At 52.1% G+C, this 24835-nt stretch overlaps 3 protein-coding genes across 11 annotated transcripts in view; 1 reads left to right on the top strand and 2 right to left on the bottom strand.

Moving 5' to 3' along the window:
• The window catches only part of LOC122386508 (protein Dr1-like), a 90315-nt gene extending 89325 nt beyond the window's left edge, over nucleotides 1–990 (top strand). For all 8 annotated transcript variants that reach the window (XM_043375777.1, XM_043375775.1, XM_043375780.1 and 5 more), the window contains exon 4: nucleotides 68–990. In XM_043375777.1, the coding sequence (XP_043231712.1) occupies nucleotides 68–148 (81 nt within the window). In that variant the 3' untranslated portion in view covers nucleotides 149–990. The remainder of the gene's footprint in view (nucleotides 1–67) is intronic.
• A 269-nt stretch (nucleotides 991–1259) lies between these two features.
• On the bottom strand, nucleotides 1260–15799 carry LOC122386520 (serine/threonine-protein kinase Nek7-like). The gene is made up of 7 exons (XM_043375795.1): nucleotides 15155–15799; nucleotides 14537–14694; nucleotides 6411–6516; nucleotides 4992–5211; nucleotides 4151–4229; nucleotides 2358–2595; nucleotides 1260–2079 (listed from the first exon to the last, which is right to left on the bottom strand). Exons 2-7 carry the CDS (start codon nucleotides 14659–14661, stop codon nucleotides 1903–1905), a joined length of 945 nt encoding a protein of 314 aa, XP_043231730.1. The 5' UTR covers nucleotides 14662–14694; nucleotides 15155–15799; the 3' UTR covers nucleotides 1260–1902.
• Nucleotides 15800–16433: 634 nt separating this feature from the next.
• LOC122386519 (transforming growth factor beta receptor type 3-like) overlaps nucleotides 16434–24835 on the bottom strand; it is a 103455-nt gene continuing 95053 nt past the window's right edge. For both annotated transcript variants that reach the window (XM_043375793.1, XM_043375794.1), the window contains 8 exons: nucleotides 24259–24503; nucleotides 22418–22636; nucleotides 21960–22104; nucleotides 19548–19714; nucleotides 19091–19189; nucleotides 18695–18806; nucleotides 18148–18348; nucleotides 16434–17779 (listed from right to left, as the gene is read on the bottom strand). In XM_043375793.1, the coding sequence (XP_043231728.1) occupies nucleotides 17670–17779; nucleotides 18148–18348; nucleotides 18695–18806; nucleotides 19091–19189; nucleotides 19548–19714; nucleotides 21960–22104; nucleotides 22418–22636; nucleotides 24259–24503 (1298 nt within the window). In that variant the 3' untranslated portion in view covers nucleotides 16434–17669. The remainder of the gene's footprint in view (nucleotides 17780–18147; nucleotides 18349–18694; nucleotides 18807–19090; nucleotides 19190–19547; nucleotides 19715–21959; nucleotides 22105–22417; nucleotides 22637–24258; nucleotides 24504–24835) is intronic.

Here is a 24835-nt window from a genome sequence, read left to right as displayed (position 1 = left end):
GTTTGGTAGAAGCTAAGGCTGTCTAAGTCGGGCAGCATCACCGGCGGGTCGTGTCTCTGTGTTGCAGTTGCAGACCGACGCGGAGATGCACGCGGCGATGCGCTCGGCCATGGTCCACTCGAGCGACGAAGACGACGATTACTCGTGATGAGGCCGACCTCTGGCCGACGACCGGCCCGACACGGGCCGCGGCTGACGGTGTGCCCGGCCGGCCGGCCACGCTCGGGACCCACCGACCACCACATATCACTCTGGCCGGCCGCCGCGGGTCCCGCGATCTCAGCACGGCCCGTTACACCCGACACGCGCCCCAGAGCCGTCCCCGCGCCGCCGGTGGCCCCAGGGAGCTTTACGGCCGTCGGCGCGGTGTCGCCGCCCGCCGGCGGCCCCTGGACGGACGAGCTGCGGCGCCGGCGAGGTTCGTCGCGGGGTGATTCAACACGCGCGGGTAGAGCACAGTCGGTGGACGACGCGGGGTCCGCCGCGCGCGCTACGGGGTGGGAGGGAGGGGGAGTCTGCTGTGATCAACGCTAGCGGATCGTATGTGCAGTTTGTACTTGTGCTGCGCGCGTTTGTATAGGGTGTGTGCTGGTGAGGCTCGGTTGTGTCGCATAGCGTGTGGGGACTCGGCGTGGTCTTTCTGTACGCATTTCTCGACGATTGCCCATCGCTGCTCAATGTGATGAACCACTCATCCGAATGGCACTATTTTTCACCGAGGCGGCCGCGCGGGTGCCTGCCGTAATTCTGACGCTGGTGGCGCCGTCCAGCCTGTGTGGACCAGCGGTGTGTGTCCGTGAGCGGCAGAGCTGCGTCCGCCGCCGGCAGCGGGGCGCGGACCGGCGCCGGCACTCCGGCCCCTACCGAGCCACCGCACATTGTGATTGTCGTGCCGCGTACCTCGAAAGTTTGTGATCCAGGTGCCACGTACGTTGTAAGTACTTGGAGGTTTTGCAATAAATGCCAGCGCACGTGAGTGTGCTTCCACAATATGCTTTATTGGAGAGTGGTGGTAAGTGGTAAATGGTGGATGACCGGTTGACTTGTAGAATCCCATTATTCCTGTTTTGAATGAAACGGCGAGTAGTTTGTGTCTTCATTCTTTGCTATTAAATCTGAGTTGCTAAAGTGAAGAGGGCTTTAAATCTAAATTTGACATTTAGGGAGAAGTGCATCTCTAGTGAATATGACATCAGATGCGTTAGTTCGTCTGCATTCATTGACAGCTTCGTTGCTAACGCATTTCAGCAGAAAGCGCGTTGAACAGCTCCCGTTTATTATTCATATGTTGCATATTTTTGCATATTTACGTTTCCCAACGTGCAGCAAAATGTAAATAACTGATCATGCGCCAACAATAAGTGCTCGTACCGCCGTTCGGTAACCAATAATCGCACAGTGCTGGCACCGCCGAACGCATACACAGATCGACCGAGAGCTGTGCAGAGTTGGCTGCACGAAGAACACCGACTCATGAACCCCGCCCTGCTCTCGGGCGAGCGGCACGGTCACAGGGTGGCACGCTCCGACAACCGGTGCTCCGTGACCTCTGGGGCGACCGGCCGCGACAGAGGCCCCTGCGCGGTGCCGCCGACTGCACAGCTCACACGGACGGATTGTAAGCGTGACATCACTGGCCTCTGCACCGGCACAGACTGGGCCGTCCAAAGTATTCGCTCTATAGATCGGACTGGAACGGCGGGAACCACTCAGCCGTCACAGTTAGAGCGAATTGGACGGATTGGTTGGACGGAGCGATTATCGGCCGAGTACGGACCGAGTAGGACCGAATACGGAGCGAGTATCGGCCTAGTACGGACCAAGTACGGGCCGTGTACGGACCAAATATCGGACGGCGCGGCCCGGACGGAGGACGGTGACTAGCCCGCCCGCTCAGCGCCGCTACTGCGGCTTGATGAAGCCGTCGCTGGAGATGCGGCTGGCGTAGCTGGTCGTGCTGACGGCGCTGCCGGGCGCCGACGACTTCTCGTGCATCTCGGCTGCCAGTCGGGTGACGTGGCCGATGTCGGGTCGACCGCTGGGGTCGGGCGTCAGACACTGGTCCACCAGACTCCGGAACTGCGAAACAGCACACCGCACCGGTCAGACACACTACAAAGAATAGGTACTAAAGGTGACAGGCATACAGATAACCACCCTTAGGCAGCCGCAGTGACGTCTCATCCTCGCCCTTTCCTCAGTCATCCCTCCCGTTGATCCCGGAGTCCGGGGAGCCCTTGTGCCGACTTCTCTTCCCTGCAATTGCTGAGCCCGGGTCACAGACAGTCCTGCCACGCCTCCTCCTCTCGTTCCCTGTAGTCTCTGAACCCCGGGGTCAGCCCCCTCCCCGTACGCACCACGTCCGAGTAGTGATCGGAGGGCAGCGGCGGGTAGTCGCAGCTCTCGATCTTCTTGCACAGCGAGTAGAGCGTCATCTTCTCGCCGAAGAAGGGCGACTGCAGCGCGGCCATCTCGTACAGCAGACAGCCCAGTGACCAGATATCCGACTTGAAGTTGTAGCCGCGCTCGTGGATCCGCTCCGGTGACATGTAGTAGGGCGTGCCCACCAGCGTGATCAGCTCCGTGGTGCACGTGCTGAGGGGCGCAGAGCAGCGGTCAGTGGTGGTCAGGGAGGGCAGGGACAGGAGACGGCGTGCTGAGGCGCAGGGCAGCGGCGAACGGTGGTCAGGGGACGGTGGGAGGGTGCGAACGGTTGGTATGGTCCAGGGAAGGGGGCCAGGGGCGAACAGTTATCAGAGTAGGAATCGGCGCTCATGGTTTGACATGCAGTCATTTCCGTGATTGGGCTTATTCAGGTTTTATGGATAATCCATGCTGGACACTCAGCTCGTATAAACTAGCCTGCGTGACTGCATGGGTTTGAAGACGGTAACGTCTGAATGAAGAGCGATGGGTTCGCTAATGTTATGGCTTGAGATCCCAGCTCAGTAAACATGGGAGACCAGGCCCAACAGATGTATGCAAACATTCATAGTTCAGTGACATTGTTGACACGATGTATCTCGAGAACGCCAGCAAAGGAAATGCGCATTACAAAGGGATTTGCAGCAGGGAAACCGTTCTATGAAGTCAAAGAAAAGACGTTCAAACTGAACGTTTTAGTGACTGAGTCCTAAAACCTGTCCTGAAATAGAACAAAAAATACCGACTGCGGGTCACTCGATCGTTGACCTGGTTTAGTTTCCGGGCATAGCCAACAAATCATAGAACAGTGTGCCTGAAAACGCCGTAGGGGATGTCCCTATCCCAAAACGGCGCCTTGGGCTGATGTTGGTGGCCTTTAACACGCAACGCTCCCGACGCTAGTCGTTCCTTCGCACGCACACCGTAACGTGGTGGCAACCGAGGGACGGTATCATTACATGGCAGCCCAGTGATGTCATCATTGATCGACTCGGCTGCCATATTCGGTTCTCATGGATACCCACGGCCTGCAGTGCGACGCAACCAGGCACCAGCCTCCCTTTCAGCTGGGCTGCGTGGGAGGCAGAACTGCCTCGCTATAGCGATACATAATTGTCTGTCCGGTAAAAATAAGGCTGCCATGGTTGATCGGAAAGTGACTTGTAGGTAGGCCCGGAAGCGTCGATGTGCGCATAGAACGGACATAGATGATAGAATAGACGGGTATATGTAACTGACAGGCTGACGTTTTTTTTCGACTGCTACTACATAGCCATACCTACATTGGTTGTTACTTGTTTCATATATCCGTTCGTTATTTGTAAGAGACCCTGTGCTGGATGCAAGCTGTCCCCCCCCCCCCCCCAACGGAATGCCAGGTAACACGGCACGTGTTACGGCGGCGCGCGTTATTTGAACGTACAGTCGTGAAAGAGGCGCGAAAGCCGACCTTTGCATCGCGCACAGGCGCAGCTGTGAGCCTTCGGGCCAAATATATCTCTTCTAATGGCTTTAATTCCTTCACTGATGGCCAACTGAAAGCAATGATAAATTCTCAAAGGAATAGCCAATAGTCACGAGTCACGACTCAACCTACTTCGGCAAATAAATGGCTTTATTAAATATCCAATATTTATCCATATTGCGCTTTTCTTGCGTTCTCTTTGATTCAATACAGAAGCCCTCCCTCCAATGGCAGGGTTGATTACTTTGACCGGTGACCTACCTGAAGTAGCGGCCCAGTCCCAGGTCGCCAAGCTTCACCACGCCTTCACCGGTGACGAACACATTCGCCGGCTTGATATCTGGAACGAGACCGGAGCCGTAGAAATGGGGCGAGGCAAACGGTGCGCTATGTGCAAACGTGTGCTCTCATAGACTAGACCGAAAGCCGTAAATGTATACCTATTACCTATAACGCATGTCGACTCACGACACTAGTCTGCACACGTGTGCGTCCATTTTGACGATGCATCTACCTAGGTGCAATTACCTACTGATTAGCCTGTGACCCATTCTTCATCTTGCCATATGCTTGTGTAGCTATTAGCTATGCGGCATACGTGGTATGCGAGCTAATGTATACTACCTTGACCAAGCTCAAAGCTTTGTCGATTACCTAGATTGGGGCACGAATTGGTTGCTCTGTTGATTACAGAGGTCACCCATCAAGCTGAGCAATCGATAAGCTCGACCACTCAGCGGTATTAGGGTTTCGCTCAGACACATTTCACGGTCGCTGGCAGTTCATAGGGTACGGAACGGATACGTCACTACGATATTGCGTAGGTAATTTAGCTGAGCTGTCGCGAGGATTTTCGCTAGGCGTTGCGACTTTCCGCAATAAGTCAATCATTGGGTTCGAGCTAATTACTGGCTTAAACCATTTACTATTAGAGCTGCATATTCATACGGAAGTCAGCAATGCATGAACTTTAAATATTATATGCAATGCATTTCAGTCAAATGGTGAGAAGTACCTACTTTTATCCGTCTATATAAATAGAAAGCACATTTTCTAGGGTCGTAAAGAATCTGCACGTCCGTAACGCATCCTATTAGCTCACCTCTGTGCATGATGCGCTTGCTGTGCATATGCTGCAGGGCACTGCACACCTGCGTAAAGTACTTCCAGATGGTGCGCTCCGGGATGAGCCGCTTCTGGGTGCGGAAGTGGCGGATCATGCGGTGCAGGTCGCCGGCGTCGGCCACCTCCAGCACGATGTTCAGCTCGTTGTCCTCGATGAACGACGCCAGGTACTTGATGATGTTCGGGTGGTTCAGTTGCTGCAAACAAACCGACAGACGCGGGCCGCTGATTGGTGGAGATCGATCACTGCAAACGGATGATGGCGACGGCCATTTTCAGGATAGAGGCCTTTTCATAGTCTAATCGTTGAAGTGATTCGAAGAACCCTTTTGCAATATAAGGCACGAGTTCGTCACATATGCACAAATGACCTGCGCTTATGCGCCTGTGTGCCTATATTCATGCACTCCAGATTGCAACATGCCTCATGCATTGGAATGCTGTAGTATGTAGCATTCAACGACATAAGCTATATACTGACCTGCTCCTGCATTACTCTGTGCGGGTAGGTATTATCATGAAGGACTTTTCCAAAGAGTGAAGTAGGTAACGAGAAAGAGAGAGAGAGAGAGAGAGAGAGAGAGAGAGAGAGAGAGAGGAGAGAGAGAGAGAGAGAGAGAGAGAGAGAGAGAGAGAGAGAGAGAGAGTGAGAGAGGAGAGAGAGAGAGAGAGAGAGAGAGAGAGAGAGAGAGAGAGAGAGAGAGAGAGAGAGAGAGAGAGAGAGAGAGAGAGAGAGAGAGAGAGAGAGAGAGAGAGAGAGAGAGAGAGAGAGAGAGAGAGAGAGAGAGAGAGAGAGAGAGAGAGATAGAGAGAGGAGAGAGAGAGAGGAGAGAGAGAGAGAGAGAGAGAGAGAGAGAGAGAGAGAGAGAGAGAGAGAGAGAGAGAGAGAGAGAGAGAGAGAGAGAGAGAGAGAGAGAGAGAGAGAGAGAGAGAGAGAGAGAGAGAGAGAGAGAGAGAGAGAGAGAGAGAGAGAGGAGAGAGAGAGAGAGAGAGAGAGAGAGGAGAGAGAGAGAGAGAGAGAGAGAGAGAGAGAGAGAGAGAGAGAGAGAGAGAGAGAGAGAGAGAGGAGAGAGGAGAGAGAGAGAGAGAGAGAGAGAGAGAGAGAGAGAGAGAGAGAGAGAGAGAGAGAGAGAGAGAGAGAGAGAGAGAGAGAGAGAGAGAGAGAGAGAGAGAGAGAGAGAGAGAGAGGAGAGAGAGAGAGAGAGAGAGAGAGAGAGAGAGAGAGAGAGAGAGGAGGAGAGAGAGAGAGAGAGAGAGAGAGAGAGAAATAAGAACGATTTTTATGTAAAATCCATCAAATATATTGTTGATATCATCCAAGATAAGTATCAATGTGATGTTTGTCCCTAGGCTAGAATAATGTTGCATGTATAGGCGATATCGAAATTAACTTTACCTGCAACAAGTTGATTTCCTTCATGCAGTCGAGCCGGGCCTTGGCATCCGTCATCTCGAAGATTTGTACCTTTTTCAGGGCCACCGACTGCTGATTCACCTTACACCTGCGGCAGCGGGACACAACAAGCACTTGTATATGATATACAGTATCATAATATCACTGATACTGACCGGTAAACAGTGTGCCACCGGTCATACTCGGGATATATAACTGCCATACTAAACACTGCAACACCGTGACACAGACCCTGACGTGATACCGAACTCTTTACGAATTCGGTATCACGAATTCGGTATCACACACATAATGGTTATGTGTGTAGCAAAATCGTGTCTTTCCACGTGATTACAACTGCACTGTAAAAAAGATTATTATCATCTTAGTAGGTGGTTCAATTTCACTCCTCATACGTTAGCTGAATAATTCAACAAACATTATGAAAACATTATGAAGTGCATTATGAAACGAATATAAAGCACACAACAGAGTAATTGTGACTAACATTTCTTTTGAAAAGACACAATGTTCCTGGTATACCTATCTATATACAGTACACACTTCTGTGTCGTGAATGACTAAGAGGTTTGTTCAGATTTTTTTACGGTTGAATTCATTTTAATGTACTGCACCTATGCACCGAACTCAAGTCCAAGTCTAATCAGTGGCGGATCCAGGGGGGGGGGGGGGGCAAAATGGGTATTTGCCCCCCAAACGGCATAACTTTAACATTACGCCTATGGACGATGCATGGAAAGAATCGATAAATTGTTATGGTTTGCCCCCCCCCCAAAAAAAAAACTCTGAGCTGGATCTGCCTCTAAATCTAATCTATCGTTTGTTTGTTTGTTTTGTTGGGTTAGGCCCTTTCGGTCGACAAGACCATTGCAGAGCCGGAAGGATGATAGAAATTAGGGGGAGACATTGGTCTGGGCAGGCACCCTAGTGAGTCGCCGGGGCTGAGCCCGTCCAGAGGACAGGCCACCCAGCCCAAGGCACTCACTGCACCCGGCTACGGGGTGCGCTCCCTCGGGAGCAGCGGTGCCGCTCCAAGGGAGCAGCCCGCATGAGATAAAGTTGCCTGCCCAGCCCGGAAGGGGGCTGTGGCGTGGAGGAGAAGGATTTCAGTATCCTGAGGATAGAAGCACGGACAGGTGACTAATCTATCGATAATCAATTCACGGGACCCGCAATAAATCTACCGTCGCGTCGCCTACGTAGCAGTGAGTTGTGCGGCACAGTATGCATTCAGGCGTTGACAGCCCTACCATCTAGCGGCCGTAGCTGGTACAACGGTACTGCCGCCCTCAGTGGCTCCGCAGGTGAAAAACCGGCCGCGTTCAGGTTCGATATATTACTAGATTTATAATAAGCATACTCGGAGAAAAGGCAGAAATAATGAACATATCTGATTGTTGAAGCGTGCCACTTGCCACCACAAAAACATGAGGCATACCACTGAAACATCCTTGTTCTTTCCGAAGCTTGTGAAGCCCAAGGCCCTATGTATATACTTGCCTGCCGTACCTACATATGTAGGTGTAGCTTGTCGCCACTCAACAGCCACCCTCCTAAGTCTTTCTTACAGAAGGGGATCAATAGAGCTACTATTTTGTTACACTTTGAAATAGCGTAACTGGGTCAGTTCACAAGTGGGCCAGTTGCCGGACTGCTCAGTCAATGGTGACACTGTTATGCGTGGCCCGGCGCGGCTACTACACCTGCCGGTCCGCAGTGACCCCCCCCCCCCCCCCTCCCTCCGCCCCCACTGTCCCCCTCAGTCAGCTGTTGCCCGCGCCGGTGGTAATCGATCGCTTTCATGACCAGCCTACCGGCCAGACAGCTGCTTCTGACATTTGGAAAGCCGCGTGGGTCGCCAATGAAACGCGGTGACGTCACAGAGGGGCCTCCCTGCGTCGGAGTCGCGAGGTACTGTGTGCAGCAGTTCGCTTATTGTTGATGTGGACGTGGTAATGTTGCTCATACGAAAATTCACAGTCAATGAGTCAGTGGGCTAAATATACGCTAGTTTGCTGTTGTGGCTAGTTTTATACTTGCATGATTGATTATCTCATCAAGACGTCAGAAGGAAAAGCTTTGATGCAGAGAGTAGAAGGTTAGAGAGTAGGTTAAGAGAGTAGAAGCTATTGGCGAAAAAAATGCTGGAGGGCTAGGGGGCAGCTTCTGCCCCCGCATCCACCCACCCAACCACCGTGTGCGGTTTAACCCAAGCACTTTGAGGGGGGTCGAACCGAACCCCCTCGTTTTTCGTGAATAACTCGCGCAAAAAACGGCCGATTGTGACGAAGCTTTAAGGGTAGATTTACAATCAAGTTGATAAATTTTAGACCTACGTCCTGAAAATCACCTTGAAACGTAGGTCCCTTGAAAATTTAATGACCCTGACTCAGTTGAGTTCAAGAGTTTTGCATGTCTCTAGGAGTCCGTGGAGGCGGAACACCTTCAATTAACCCGCGCATGACTGGGGGGTCTTTACAGAGCCCTCCTCCCGTTTTTCGGCAATATCTTCTAAACCGTTTGACAAATCAACACGAAACTTGCGGTACCCTCAGCGGCATCAATTTGACGCCTTGTGTTAAAATTTCGACTTTCTAGCTACCATATTCTAGCCGGAAATGACGTCAGAGTGACGTCATGTCGGCCGATTTCGATGCAAAATATTGAATTACGGCAAACGCTCTCAAGAGCTTAGTTTTAAAGCTAGATCCAATTTATTTGCATAAGTGGACTACAAATACACGTAGCTATCAAACTGCTATCTCGGATTTTCGGAATTTTGAAAATTTTGAAAAACATGTTTTGACAATTACAAAAAAAATTGATTTTTTTTTCAAAAATTCTTTGATTTTTGCTAAAACCAGAATATATGTGATAGAACACACATTGATGAACTACTCTAGCAAGTTTTGACCCAATATCTTCAAAAATAGCCAAGTTATTTGCATTATTGTCAAAATTTTACAATTATAGCTATATTTTCAAAACATTTTTCACTACGTTTCTGACATCCTACGGTAACATAAATGGCACCATCGTGTTCCTGAGCTCAAACTGCATTTGATAGGCACCTTTCTTGTTGCAAAATGTCATTTTAAAAATTTGACCTTTTCTGACCTGAAAGTGACCTGACCTCCGGTAAATTCAGTTGAGAATGACCTAAAATGACACATACGACATTGTTTTTCGAAATCTACGAGTAAAATGGACCATAAAACATGCGTCACATAACCAATTTATGACATACAATTTTCGTGACCTAGGATGACCTGGCCTTGACCTGAAAAATTCGAAGTAAAAGTTCGTTACCCTCAGGGTATCTAAGGCATATATCAAGGAACGCGTAAACCAAACCGAAAACGAGCCTGATCGGGCTTGTCAGCCGGCGGTCAGAGCCTAAATTGTGAACAAACAAAAATGCCGATATTTTTACTTTGACCTGACCTGTGACGTCATCGGTGACCTCGAGGTCAATGAAAATAGGTTTCGCTCGACAGTTTTTCCAGGACTATCAAACGCCGTTTGAACTTTGACGATCAGCCCAGTAGTTTCGGAGATAGGAGGGGGGGGGGGGGGCTCTGGAGAGCCTCCCCCTCTAGTCACTCGCGTTATGGAAAATACCCCAGTCATGCGCGGGTTAACCCTCGCACGACCAGGCCATTTCTCATAACACGAACGACCAGGGGGGGGGGGGTTGTTACGACCCCCCCTGGCGTTTCGAAACGGAAGGTCGTAGAGCTTAGCGGAAAAAACCAACGGATTGCTCTCAACGAGATCTCGCGATTGGTGGTATATTTTTTGGTCCTAGGTCAACATTTGACCTACTTTTGACCGGTCAAAGGTCAAATTTTCGGAAAAATAGACTTTTTTCAACTTTCGGCGGCGATTGCGGCAAAACGGTGGGAGATATCGACTTGAAACCTTCACTATCGTGTTCCTTGATCAATTCTCTATCGTTTGGTATGTATTTCGTTTCCCTAGCTCTAAAAATGGCGCGTTGGGAGCGCCGGAAGTCGGCAAGGTCACAGTCGGCGGCAGAAATTCGAAAAATCAAAATTTAAATTTTTGAAATATGATTGTATTTTTGGATTTGGGAGGTCCATTTGCTCCCTATAGAAGCTAATATTGCTGCATATTCCCATTGAGGTGACATGAATTAGCAAAATAGTGGTTCGGGCGCTTTTCAAAAATAGTACCGGACGCTGTTCCTCTTGTGACGTCATAGCTCCGTGACCTGACCTGACCCGGTCAAATTTCTTATACCATATGATAGCCAATACTTGCCCCAACATGCATGGGAAGTTTCATCACGATCCATCAACCGATGTCCGTACCACCGGCAGGAAATCTCGGGCGTTGGCACTCAGTTTGTGAAAATCCGGCCGGAGGCTGTACCTCTTATGACGTCATAACTCCGTGACCTGACATGACCCGATCAAATTTTTTTCGGCAAAAGATGCGCAAAGGTTGCCCCAGAGGGTATTGAAAATTTCAGCCCGCTACGACAAGCCGTTTAGCGTGCACTTCGAAAAAACCTCAGGGGGGGGGTTGATACAACCCCCCCCCCCCCCCCTAGGCGTTCTAGGGTTAAGGTGAAGATGGGGGAGGGGGGCACTGCCGACTTTTGGTCCCATTTTTTTCCATGCAACGCCCATAGGGCTAATGTTAAAATGTCAAAGTCAAAGGGGGGCACGGTGCCCCGGTGCCCGCCCGGTTCCGCCGCCTAGCTATGTCAAGAGTTGTTTGTGGAGCTGATTTCGAGTTTAGCATCCATTTGAACATTCATGAAGTAGTTTTGGTGTCTACGTAAGTCGTAACATGTTGCAAAGCTGTTAGTGGTGGTTGACACGTACTATGGAGTATGGATAGCCGGCAAGACGCCTACTAGTTGACCTGACCTGACCTAACACGACCTGTCCCAAATGCATGAATACGCATCTTCGTATTATTTGAGGAGAACTAGCCTGAACTTCGCAATCAGTAGGTACCTCGAAAGAATCGTAATAAACTGACCATACGAAGTTCTAACAGGTCCCGATTTTCCTGACTTTCGACCTTCGGGTCATTGACCTGACCTGGAAAGTCAACCTGCGAAAGTCACTTGCGTTTGAAAAAAAAGTTCGTTGCACATTGACGTAGGTATACGGCTCTCGCGTGATTAAGCGGTAGGTTTTGCACTTTTACATTTCCGGTTATATCTCAGAAACTAATCGATCTACGATGAAGCCATTTTACACGATCATGGCCGGCTTGTGAATCAACAAGTCGATCGCATCTTCAACACTTAACCCTATTCCTGGCGGGCTCCGCCGGGACAAGAAACTGGCGGGGGGGCCGATTCGCCCCCCCCCTGAGATCTCGAGAACGAAGCAAGATAGCGACAAACGGTAAACGGCATCGGATACGCACGGTCAAGATCTACAATTTTTACAAAGGTCATTTTCAGGTCAGGTCAAAGATGACGTCACAGGGGTCGAAAAAGTCAAAATGGCGGCGCTAGATATGGAGAGTTTTTCTCGAATAACTTTCGAATTAGTCAAGATAGGAACAAACAAAGGGCATCATCATGATCCTCTCGTCAATCCGCATCGAATGATATATATGTTGACCTCGCAAGGTCAAGGTCAAAGGTTGACCTCAGGTCACGTGACCTCGAGGTCATCATGTATATCATTCGATGCGTCTTGACGAGCTGAACACAATGAGACCATCCACGCGTCTGTATCTTGTTCCTGTACGGAGTTATTGGCCAAAAACCTTTGGTGACCTTTGATGACGTCACATGACCTCACAGCTGCCCAACAGCAAAACAGACCTCAAGGTAGTGAAGGTTGATCGTATATGAAGTTATGTATGGTATATGGGGCCATTCCGACCCGTTTTAGTGGTAAAAACAGGGAGTTGATTTTTCCCCCATTGACTTATAATGGGGAGGTCGCGAAACTGACCTGACCTTAGGTCACCGATATCAAAATTCCGAGATATACAAATTGCACATACTGGTACCCTAACTAAAGCCTGAAGAGAAGAAATTGATCGGTCAAAAACTCTAGCTCTGGCGTGATTGCAAACTTTTCTGAGGTAGGGTCACCAAACCGCCTCTGGTGACCTGACCTGAGGTCAGATCAACTCAAAATTTTCAGACATGTTGCGTAGAAGCCTTTTAGGAAAAGTCAGAAAATTTGAGCTTCCTAGCTCAACGCGTTTGGGAGAAATAACCAAAAAACCTCAGGGGGGCTCCTGAGGCCCCCCCCCCCCGCCAGGAATAGGGTTAAAAGCTTATAGCCTGAAGTACACTAAATTTTCTAGGTGCAAAACCTACCGCTAAAACCCGCGAGACCTGTACCTACTGCGTCCACTGATACTGTTATCTTTGCACATTCTTTACTAGAACAAAAGTCTGAACCCAAAACTTTTGACGTGTTATAGGAAACTTTACCTACACAAACCTAAATATTGCCCTTAGAGTCACCAAGTTTATACAGGGGAGAGATTTCCAATGGGTCCACCTGTCCTGTAAATTTGACGTTTCCAAGCGTCACAGGAACCAATCGCCAAGGGGGTCATACTTACCAACCCACTTGGCCATAAGCGTTATGAAAAAGTCCTGGCCTGGCGAGGGTTAACCCTTGTCCATATTGGCCTTTTTACAACGTCTAACGTATAGGGGAAGTCCGGTTCGGTCCCTGATCAAACTAGAGCGTCACGAAAAGAAGGAGCGTGTTGCCGTTGACGAGAGGAAGCCGATGAAGCCCAATTTTAAGGTCTTAGGTCTTTGGTTGACCTTCCAGCTCAGGTCAATGACTCAAAAGTCGGGAAAATCGTGACCTGTTAGAGCTTCATAAAGAGAGGTGTTGTGGTTTTAACCATAGTTTTAACTTCTAACCCGCGCCCCGTTGAGGTCTGGCAGGTTCTAGGTCTTGTTGGGGGGAGGGGGCAACCCCCCTCCCGTCGCATCTCCGGAACCAATAGTCGGAAAAACATCAAACGGCATTCGAAAGAGCAGTACGAGGGGTCAATTTGCCCGCGACATCAGTGAGGAGCAGCTGCGGCGAATGGCATTCCGCTCCCAGCGCCAAACCGTATATCAGCGCTGCCCAAAACAGGGCGGCCATTTCGAGCGCCTGCCCTGAGCGCAAGAAAAGCGAAACGATTTTTTTTTTCATGTATTACAGCAAATGCCCAACAACTACCTTTGCAACGATGTATCTCTTTGCTCTGATGAGTGTAAACAAATCGTGGTAATAACGCGCTACTTTATCTCATTTTCAAATGATCACCCGGTAGTTCTCGTACGGGAATGAAAAAGCACAATTCGATTTTTCGTTGAAAACGTCTCAATACTCATTTTCGTCCTTGAAAACCAGCTTCAAACTGAACTTTTCTTGGCCTGACCTCGACCTGACCTCGACCTGACCTTTATTCAGCTATGGTCTATATTACTATTTTAGTATGCCCGTCGATTATATGGGCAAAATGACCTTTACAACATATGTCGGACACATACTACTCAATAGTCAATCTTCGGTGACCTGACCTGACCTTGACCTTTGCAAGGCATAATATGAGTCTTGGTAGCCTAATCACGCCTTCTAGGTGATCAACCTCTGTCCATTATTCGCCAGCTGGGCTCCAAGGCCAGTAATGTACAAACTAGAAACATGCAGTTTTAACCCTTGACCTGACCTTGACCTGACTTGTGACCTACTTAGGCAAAACATTTGGCTCCAACGATCCGTCTCGTTGAGAGTTCTATAGTTGCCGTTTTTCCGTCTCTCTGCGTCCATCCGTTCGTAAGTTAGATGTCTTCTCCCATATCAGGGCGCGTTTGGTTAAATAGCCAAGCAGTTAATTTTCTAGTTAATTTTCCCTTTCTTTCAACGTGCACAAATGGCGACAGCTTCGTAGAATTTTGTAAATGAGGCGATAAACATTGACCGTTAAAGTTTAATTTGCTGAAGTAATACTTCATCTAGCCATTTTGACATATTATTAGCTAATTTTCATAACACCTGCAAGGAAATTTCAATAAGTTCCCTAGTTGAATTTAAAACAAACCAAATTTCAAATCAGACACATGTCGCGGACGACCCGTGCGGCTGTCTTACTTGGCACGATAGACGACCGAGAACTGTCCGCGGCCGATCTTCTTCTCCACCTCGAAGTTGGCCAGCGTGCCGTAGATGGAATCGGGTGAGGTCAGCTTGATCAGCTCGGCGGCGGCGGCGTCCATGGCTGCTGCAGCGAGCGCTCAGCGGCGGACAGACTGGGGAGGCCGAGGCAGATGACCTGTTATTGGGCCGCACACCTCAGATATGGGGTGGGAGGCTGATCCGACCTTCACTATTTGATTTCAGGAGTCTATATTTGAGATGCTAAAATGCTACACGACAAACACGGTAAATAAGGGGGGTCAACACTGAACACGCATATGAGTCCTCCCAACGTTCATTACAAACCCTTCTGAGCCCCTATTGCTCATTACAAACTCGACCATGGTTCCACCGTTCTAAACAGAACTAAGCAGACATTATTATAGACCCTGCCTGGCTCGTGCTCGTGCCAGGTCCCACCGTGCTGAACAGACCTTACCGACCCCTCCTCCCCGAAAGGTTCTCACCGTCCTAGATAACCCTGCCGAGGTCTACCAGGGTCTACCAATGTCCCAGGATCTTCTTCCCGTCTGAATCAAAATCATAGCTGTCACGAGCCTGCTCAGTACTTACCACAAAACAAGGTGCCCTCAGTTGAGCTGCTGGCCTGGCCGGCCCTCCGTCTCTGTCACTGACCGCTGCGCAGTCCACAGGTCACCGATCACGCGTCACAGGTCACACGTCACCCCAGGTCACACCATCCACTGTCGGTCACCGGTCCATCGGAGTGGTGGGCCGGCGGGCTGGACGGCTGACCTCTCTGGACGCCGCGTGGCACATCGATTGGCCCGACACCAGTCGGCTATCGGCTCCCCTCCCCGCGGCCCGGCCCGGCGGTCAGTCAATACTGGACCGGCGCCGACCTGCCGCCTGGCGGCCAGGTGCGGTACTACACTGACCAGCGGGCCGCAGCCAGTGCAGCTGGCAGGTATTGGTGAACCGACAGCGGGGGCGCCCACTGACCGCCCCGGGGGCGTGAAAACGGGGACGGCGTGAACAAAGGATGACATTTGCTGCTCGCTGATGACAATGACTGGCTTAAGGGCAGCCTGATGAATGTTTCATGGATAATTATTTTGTGTTCATAGGAGGGAGAACGCCACGGCATTTTATGCAGGATATCGTTACCGGACCGAGTTAGCTAAAAGCATGCCTGCCGGCGCGGCGTCAGGACACCGTGGTTCTGTGTCGAAATTTGCAGCGGTCGATCGATGTATGCTGGAAAAGGACACGCGTGTATGCTGAATTAGCGGCAGTTTATACCCGGGCTGAGATATCCGACCGTAGCGCATACATAGAGGCACGGGGGAAGGCCCACAGCTCCTGCCCCCCCCCCCCCCCAAAAAAAAAAAACGCCAGGTGAGTAAGCCGCATTCGAAAGCGGGTTAAAATCACCTTTAAAAGGTATAGTTATTTGCACGCCAGATCAACAGTCAGGCCACTGCAGGTCATCAAATATCATTTTCCAGATTTCGACGACCTTATTCCAATTGATTCATCACTTGTCACTGGGAGGTTGCCGCTCATCACAGAGCGACATCGCGAAAAAGAACGTTGCATAGCTCTGTTGGAGGTCTTACGCCAAATTGTAGGCAAGAGTGTGGATTCGACATGCGTTGAAGGCCCAGTATCTTCGGCCCGGCCTCTGGACGTCAAAACCACCAAATTTCACGACTTCGTATAAATCACCGTTCTTTTGTATAATAATTTCTACCAGAATACGTTTACAACGTTCAGTTCACCAGCAACGTGTGGATCTCGTCGAGACGCGTCGAAGGTTCAAAGGATTGGAATATTCAAGTTATATTGGATTGGCTTTGTTGCAGTTAATCAAACGCACAGCAATAATCTCAACTGTTGATAATTTTATTTCTTTATAAATACATTGACTCTTTGGATGTATGGAGATGTACACTCTATAGCTACCGCAAAGTGTGGGATTTCTTACAAATGCCTCTAGGCGACGTCTCGTCCTACCAGGTGCGCAGAGATGGCAACAACTCACTGAGATGACCGCTCGGAGCGCGCGTGTGCACCGCGCCTGAACAGAGCTGCTGTGACACACAAACACACACACACAGCAACCGGTGCAGCGCCCTCTGCGGGCAGAACAGCGCCGTCAGACGGCCGCGCGCGCCAGCAGCGCCGCTGGTGGACAGAGGCGCTGCCAGAGCCGCCACTGAGCTGATAGGGCGTCCGATCCCGCGGTCAAATCAGTGCAGTATCCGAGGTAAAACGGCCAGCACCACACGCCAGGCCGCCGTAAAAAGGAACATCGACACCACACGGTGGCCGCAGGCGTTCCGCGATATAAGAGCGCAAAATGAGGAGTGAGGACGTCATAAATAATTTAAAATCTCGAGTTGTGTGATTCCGGGCGACATCCCAGTGCGCGGGTCGTATATATCCACGGGCAATGCTTAACAATGTGACGCGAAATACATAACAGGTCAAACAATAACATATATGATACGGTTAACACGCAACTATTTTGCTACAACAATCGTCAGGTCTCCGGAGCCCCCGTCTAGGTAGGAAGCACATCTCTATAGCCACCGTCAACAATGAGCCGCTCGCGCCGACAGCACACTCACACACCCGCACACATACACCACACGCACACCGTGACGATAAGTACGTGATAATCAGATACGTTCTGCCGTGGTGAGCAGAACAGTAGCGCACGCCCGACCCACCGCCCCTCTGCCCGCTCCGCGCTCTCTGCTCTGTCTCCGGCTCCGCTCCTCTCTCCCCGGCCAGCGGCAGTGGGTCGGGATACCCCGGTCGGCTCCTGGCTCCTGGCCGGAGCTCCAGCAGCTGTCAGGGCTCTCTAAAACCGGTCAGATCCTCTCTGCTTCCTCCCCTCCTCAAACGAGCCATGCACGGCCCCGGCCGAACCGCCAACGCAAATATAGGAACGAACTTAACGGCTGAGGTAATCACATTTGTACTGCACAACTGAATCTCGTCCGCCCGCGGCCGCCGCGCCCTCCTCTCCCGGTCCGGCCGGGTCGGACAGCGCCCCGGCCGGGCCAGCGGCGACCGGTGCCGGTCAGCTGACCGCCGCCCCCTCCGGCAGTTCCTCCAGTCAGATGATGATGGGAGTCTGGGAGCTGGGGGTGGAGTGGGCCGACTGACCGGTCACCTCCTGAGGGGCGCTCTGAGGCACCGCCTGGAACCGGTGCTGCTTGGACGGACCTGCAGACGGAGCAGACGGAGACTGTGAGAAATGTGCGGCCTCAGGCATCGTGAGGCACGATGATGAAATTGTGCTGTGGTTACAACTTACAACATGAATTTCCATAATTCTTGAATTGAAACGAACCTAAAGCGGTGCAATCATAGGTACCGACATACAGCAGCAAACATATCACGATTGTTTAAGTTTTGACTCGAGAAGTCCCATGGAGCACAAGTTCTCAGTTTTCTGCTAACGCTGGTTCTGATAAAACAAATCAGCCTGTGACTGAAATAGTCCCAGAATGCCACCATGCTGTGGAGTACCAGCTGACATAAAAAATACAAATACGAGCCCACACCGCTCGTTGACCCCTGACCTCGCCCACCTATTCGGGAGTGGATGAGCCACACTCCACCCATCAGCGTCACGCCGAGCACGAAGGCGGCCACCCCGATCCCGGCCACGGTCTCCGGCTCCACGCCCGGCCTCAGGAGTGGGCCCTGGTCGGACGGCGGGTCGGAGCCCTGGCGGGACCCCTGGTCAGGAGCGGCGGCGCTCGGCCGCCAGCTGGGCACCGACGGCAGGCCTGGGGACAACGTGAGCGGCTGTTACACGTCGGGAGGGGAGGGACATGCGAGCTGCCATAACGTGCTGTGCAGCGTTTACCTTTCACGCATCTGATATCGCTGATGCGAGCTAAAGCTAAACATAGTTAAATAAATCGTAAAAGCTGCAACCGTGAATATTACGCACGTCTGGACTAGTTTGAAAACAGTTTGAGTTGTTTCAATACACTTCAAAACAGACAATATTTCATACATTTAATCGCGACGTTCAACCAAACCACGGCGCCCGCTGCCGTGGTTTGGCCAAGAGCGCTGCTGACAGCGCACGTCGGCAGAGGAATCGCCACCGCTCGTGCCTCGACTGACCAGTGACGGTGGGTAGCAGAGGTCCCCGGGTGACCACCTGGACGCCAGAGGCCACCAGCCGACCGGCGTCCCCACCACTCTCATCTGAGCAGTAACGCAGCCGGTCCAGACACTGTACGAACGGAACAGTCGGCAGGTGGCAGGTGACTTAGAAGTTCATGATGGTTCATGATGCTCATGATGAAATGTTTAAAATCCAACGACCGTCTTCTATTGGATATCACATGACAATGCTATACCTAAACTCTACTGTCCATGACTTTCTTAGCCCCCTGAGGGTGGTGATAACTGAAAGTAAAGGTCTACCGTACAGCTGGTAGGTGGCGGCACATCGAGTATAGCAGACGTTAGATGGCGGTACGACACTCCTGGCACATCGTCCGTGAGTTCCCTTACCTGAGCGACACGCGGGCTGGTGTTTGATGATGGCCGGGCGCACAGTCCCACCCGACAGTGCAGGAAGTACGGCCCCAGGTCCAGGTACTGGCGGGATACCTGTGGGAAGAGGTAGAGGTAGAGGTCGGTACACGGTTATCTACGGGACACCTGGGGGGAGGCAGTGGAGGGGACACGGTCAGTTACGGGTACTGACGGGACACTAACAACGGGCAGCGGAGAAGACGTGGTCAGATATGAGCACAAGCGACAAACCGTCTCAGCAACATCCGGAACAGGTGGCCTACCGACAGTTGATCGCGATTGTCAATACGTAATTTATTCAATGCGTTTCTTCGTTTTATGCGAATAGCGAATGCGAAAACAACTGTTCACGTTATAGTATATCTTACGGGGTGTCTCCAGTTTCCGTACGATTATAGGCTCCTTGTCTGCAAAAATTGGGCTGGCTGCTGACCTGGAAGGTGAAGATGTCTCCCTTGGCGCTCTCCGACCTCAGGAAGGTGACGCTGCCGTCCACCGGACACGCGGCGCGCACCACCAGAAACTTGTACGGCGCGTCCGCGTCGCTGTCCTTACTGATCCAGCACTGCTCCACCACGGGCCGCAGGTCCGGCGCAGAGACTGCGGGTCCAGAACGAAACGACACAGCGTGAGGGGACCGAGTAGGTACTCATGAGTGCCCTCACTGCAAACTAGCAACGGTAATGTCCGAAACTTCGCACATCGGGGCCGCTGGCTGGCATGATAAATGCACCTGTCGTACACGGGTGCATCGTGTTTCACTACATTCGTCCATCAGTCGCAGTAACCATTATTACCGAGCATTATATATGACTGGGCCCGTAAGCACACACATATCGCATATATCACCGGTATTTCTCAGCCGGACATTTCACGTTGCCAGGCAATGACTCGTGTCACGGCGGGCGGGTCACACTGACGATACCACGCCCGGTCGTGACGGATGCCGTGAGTACCGCCGTGACGGGATGTCACACCGTGGCCCGCACGGCGGCGTGACGTCCGGCTCCGGCCGTGACGCGTCGCGTGACGGCCGGGGCGGAGTCCGCGGTCGACCCGGGCTGCACCGGGGTCGGCCGACTTCTGAGTCGACTTGACCCCACGACATTCGTTGGTTGCTACCTAGGCATTCGCTCTGATTTGCTTTTGCTCAGGAGCAAGCCAGTGATAATTCAAGGGACTTATATGCTGATTTGTGCAGATTCATAATGGAATATAATTGGTTGACATTTTCCACAACTACGTTCCGGCCCCCACGTAATAAAGAGTTCCGAATATCTAACCAGATAAAAGAGCGATACTAGACCCTGCATCCCAAGAAGCTCAGTGAACCAGTGTGTGTGACCCGGAGAAGCCCCATCCGTGACCGGCCCCAGAACAGTTCCCCTGACCGTCCCCGCAGCAACCGGTCTCAGAGCGACTACCTCCGTGACCCGTCATAGCATCTCCCCCTTCGTGATTCATGTGGTACCGTCCCCTCAGTCAGCGACGTCAGAACGGCTCCCTCCGTGACCGGACCACGGGCAGCTCCCTCAGAAGCTCCCCTCCCCCTCCTTTCCTCCGTCACTGAGCCCAGAGCGGCTCCCTCCGTGACCGGACCACGGGCAGCTCCCTCAGAAGCTCCTCTCCATCACCGACCCCGGGCGACCCCGAGTGTCATGAGATGCGCTCGTCCTCAGTTGTTTGCCTTCTAAATAAACGTGCAAAAAAAAAAAAAAAACACCCGGGCGACTCCCCTCCGTGACCGGATCTAGAGCAGCTCCCCCAGAAGTCTCTCCCCTCCTCCGTCACTGACCCCAGAGCAGCCCCTCCGTGAGTGAGATAAGGTTCCCTCCGTGAACGACCCCAGAGCGGCTCCCTCCGTGAGTGAGGTAAGGTTCCCTCCCTGGACGATCCAGAGCGGCTTCCTCCGTGACCGAACCGGGAGCAGCTCCCTCAGGGGCTCCCCTCCCCCCTCCTCCGTCACTGACCCCAGAGCAGCCCCTCCGTGAGTGAGATAAGGTTCCCTCCGTGAACGACCCCAGAGCGGCTCCCTCCGTGAGTGAGGTAAGGTTCCCTCCCTGGACGATCCAGAGCGGCTTCCTCCGTGACCGAACCGGGAGCAGCTCCCTCAGGGGCTCCCCTCCCCCCTCCTCCGTCACCGACCCCAGAGTGGCCGCTCCGTGACCGGGCCGCGCCTGCCGTGCTGCGGAGCCACTTCCTGTGCGGCCACCCCACCCGGTTCTTGGACCGGGGCAGTAACGGCAACTGTACGAGCTGAAAACCCCACCCCACTGCGGTCAGGGAATGACACGGCACCGAGCCGGGCTGGGGCAACGGATACCGCCGAGTGCTAGTCCAGCGGAGAGAGAACGTGAGAACGCGTCCGTTTCCGCCCGTAACTGATAGAATTGTGGGTGTATGTGGTTACAGAGCAAATTGTTTGTGAAATATTCCCTAGGAATCTGTTAACCGACTATCAGTTTTTTACGAATCGTTATTTTTCACCGATTATCAGTGAACAAGCAAATTAAATTATTGATACTTGATTTAATGGAAAGGCCAAGAAAGTAATTTAATATTAGAATCAGCTTTCAGAACGACATATCAATCAATTAACACGAAAACCGTCAATATAGAACAGCATCCGCCGTTATCCGCCTGTTAACGGAAGATTGTGGTCACAAATCAACGAAGAAGCAGGTTTGGTCTCTGACTTAACTTAGAAGAAAGCTCACCAACATGCATGGAAACACTGGTCGCTGACACAACTCACCGATATGCACTGGCCGCTGAAACAACTCACCGATATGCACTGGCCGCTGACACAACTCACCGATATGAACTAACCGCTGACACAACTCACCGATATGTACGGAGGCGCGCACATAGATGGTGTGCGTGACTGGGACGAGGGCGTTGGGTTTGATGGGCGACGAGAAGAGCTGGTCGGAGAACAACTCCAGCGAGTAGCCGGCCGTGTCGACGCCGTCGTCCGACAGGCCGACCTCCTGGGGGTCACCAGGCGGTCACCAGAGGTCAGGGACGGCCGCTCGGGGCTCGTAAAAAATGATTTTTTCTGCTTAGTTGTGATAACTTTATTAAACATTTATGCAGCCTTGACATGAGAAACTGTTTGCATACCCATTCGTAAAGCAAATAAATGGAAAAAATCGGACCTGAGCGAGACGTCAATTGATTAGACGCTTCATTTCCTTATAAACTCATATTATATCGAAAAGGTATAAAAACAACCAACTATAAAATACACAATATCAGACCCATCCTCTCGTCCCGTCCCGCTGCGTGTCTCCCCGGTCTGACCTGGCGGCGGCGCGGGGTGGGCGTCGCCGGCTCGCCGGCCGGCCGGCCGCGGCCCTGGTGTGTGCAGCTGACCGGCACCCGACCGCCGTCCGTCAGCTCGTCCTCCAGCGGGTCGTACTCGGCCGCCGGGTCGTCCCACATGTCCGGCAGGCCCAGACCCGAGCCGGAGCCGTCAAAGTCCTCGTCGTCGATCGGCGCGCCCGACGAGATAAAGTGAACCTGGTGTAGAAAAACAAACAGTCATCACCGAGGCAGGTTATTGGGTGTGGCGGCGACAGCTTCATTGCATTGCGCTGTAATGTTAAAATGAAATGTTCGCGGAATAACCAAGTTAAGTAAGTTTTACATACCTACTTAGATTCACCTACTTAGATTCAAAACATTGATGCAACGCAAAAATAGAAAAGGCGAGACATAAAACATAAATATAAACAGACACAAAGTCACCCATCTTCCCAAATCACCATCGCTAAATAGCTCCGTACCTACCAATGCTTCGAGCTGCCTATCATGTATCGATCAATAATGATTATATGATGATTACTATAGGCAACATAGGCTCGTCGCGTCGAGGCTGTTTTTCTGCCCCGAAACCGTGCAACCTTGTACAACCTTGAGGCTACAACCGCGCCCCAAGCTTGACGTTACGTAGCTCCGGTCAATCGGGATTTCCCGCCGTACACTTCCCCGTGCCGGTTATGTGTTGCCTGCAGCCGTCGTTTCACTCTCGGTCGTGCCTGGGCCTCGTTTCTCTCCGGCCGCTCCGCGCCGCCCGCTCCATTCCTCATTCCTTCACGCTCGCTGTCCGTTACGTTCTCTTTCTTTGCTCCTCGCTTCACTTCCGTGTTCGCGATCATCCACGGCCGGAGCCGAGGCGGCTTCGCTTTTGATCTGTTCACATTCAAACCGGTTCTGATTCGTGAAGCTTCGAATTATTTTTACGCTGCATGAGTTTTCATGCAATCACGCTTCACTTCATCTCGCTTCATTCCCATGTGCCGAGGTGGGATTTCTTGTTGAGTGCTCCACCTTAACAGCGCCAAAACAGTCGCCTACAACACCTCCCATCTGCCGCGCGCGTTCGTTTTTCCGCATCTGTATCGGCGCTGTTCCAATCGGATTAGCGGCGTCACGCCAGTGATTCGTGGTAGGGCCTCGCTGCACGTTCTCCATACGGGGAGCGCTGGCCGGCCTGTGGTGCCGCGGCGGTGGGACCAGCGCTGACCAGTTTGGAGGCCGTGTGTGGCCGCGCCGGCTCACACCTGCCAGCACCCGCTGACGTCATCAGTCGCAGATAGATCTGTTCATCAGCATGCAGAGCCGACTTCGTGTTCTGCGCGCATCAGCAGCGGATCAGCCCCGGGCATACGGCACAGAGGACGTAGTAGAAAACAGCACATCCTGGCCTCACGTTCAGCTCTGCTTAAGCGTCAAGAACCGCCTACGAGCCCTAAAGCTGTCCTTCAAAGCGATAGTAACCGGAAATAGCTGACGTCATGTTCCAGGTAGGAAGGTGACACCGAGTTCATAAACTTCATATGACTTCATATACAGCCGTACACAGCTTTGCCGTTCTGTGGCTAGTTGTTTTGTTTTACAGTATCCTTCTGGCCATTCCCTGTTCATTCAACATCTGTCCTATTACGAGCAACGCCATACAATATCCCATCGCCTTCTCGCCCAATTTCGGTTGATTTGCCATCCCCTGTCCCGTCCCGTTATGTCTTTTCCTGTGCCGACTCGTTTCATTCCGTCCCATTCATGCCTCGTTCCAACTCCTTTCCCATCCCGTACCGTCATGCCCCGTTTCGTTTGCAACCCGTCCCTGTCCCGTTCCTTACCGTATTTTCGTATACGGCGTTTCCGTCCACGATCCTCCGCCGGGTGAGGCAGGCGTCCAGCGGCTGGCTGATGACCAGAAACGTGGCGTTCCTGAACGAGTGGCACGTGGGATCGGTGAGCCGCAGCGCATCCACGTGCCAGAGGTCGGCCTCTGCGGCCGGCACAGCCACCACCAGCCTGCCCAGCTCGCACGAGACCGACAGCGAGCGGCGCAGCGCGCCAGACGGCGGCACCGGACGGTAGCCTGCCGGAGTGGAGACAAAAAGGCGGTCAGTTTCACGGGGTAGAACTACAAGTAAATCAAGCTAGTGGATAAGGTCCGTATATCTGCCAGTTTCAAATTCGTTTACGCACATGGGCCTACGCATGGCTCCGTTTTGTGATTGAGTAAGAGCACCCGGTGCTGCTGAGACGGTTGCTAAGCAGTGAATCCGGCGGCTGTCCACTACGTCAGCCGGGAGATGGCCCACCCCGGGAACCGTTGAGCACCTGCCCCTCCGGAGATGACCGTCCCCGGCACCAGGTGGGCACCTGTCCCGACAACAGCTCTGTGCCGCTCACCACCATAATTAGCCG

This window comes from Amphibalanus amphitrite, unplaced genomic scaffold (genome assembly GCF_019059575.1).
Source record: "Amphibalanus amphitrite isolate SeventyFive unplaced genomic scaffold, NRLGWU_Aamphi_draft 000254F_arrow, whole genome shotgun sequence".
NCBI classification, from domain to species: domain Eukaryota; kingdom Metazoa; phylum Arthropoda; class Thecostraca; order Balanomorpha; family Balanidae; genus Amphibalanus; species Amphibalanus amphitrite.
The sequence above is the reverse complement of the archived record's forward strand: the minus strand, read 5'-3'. Positions and strand labels throughout refer to the sequence as shown.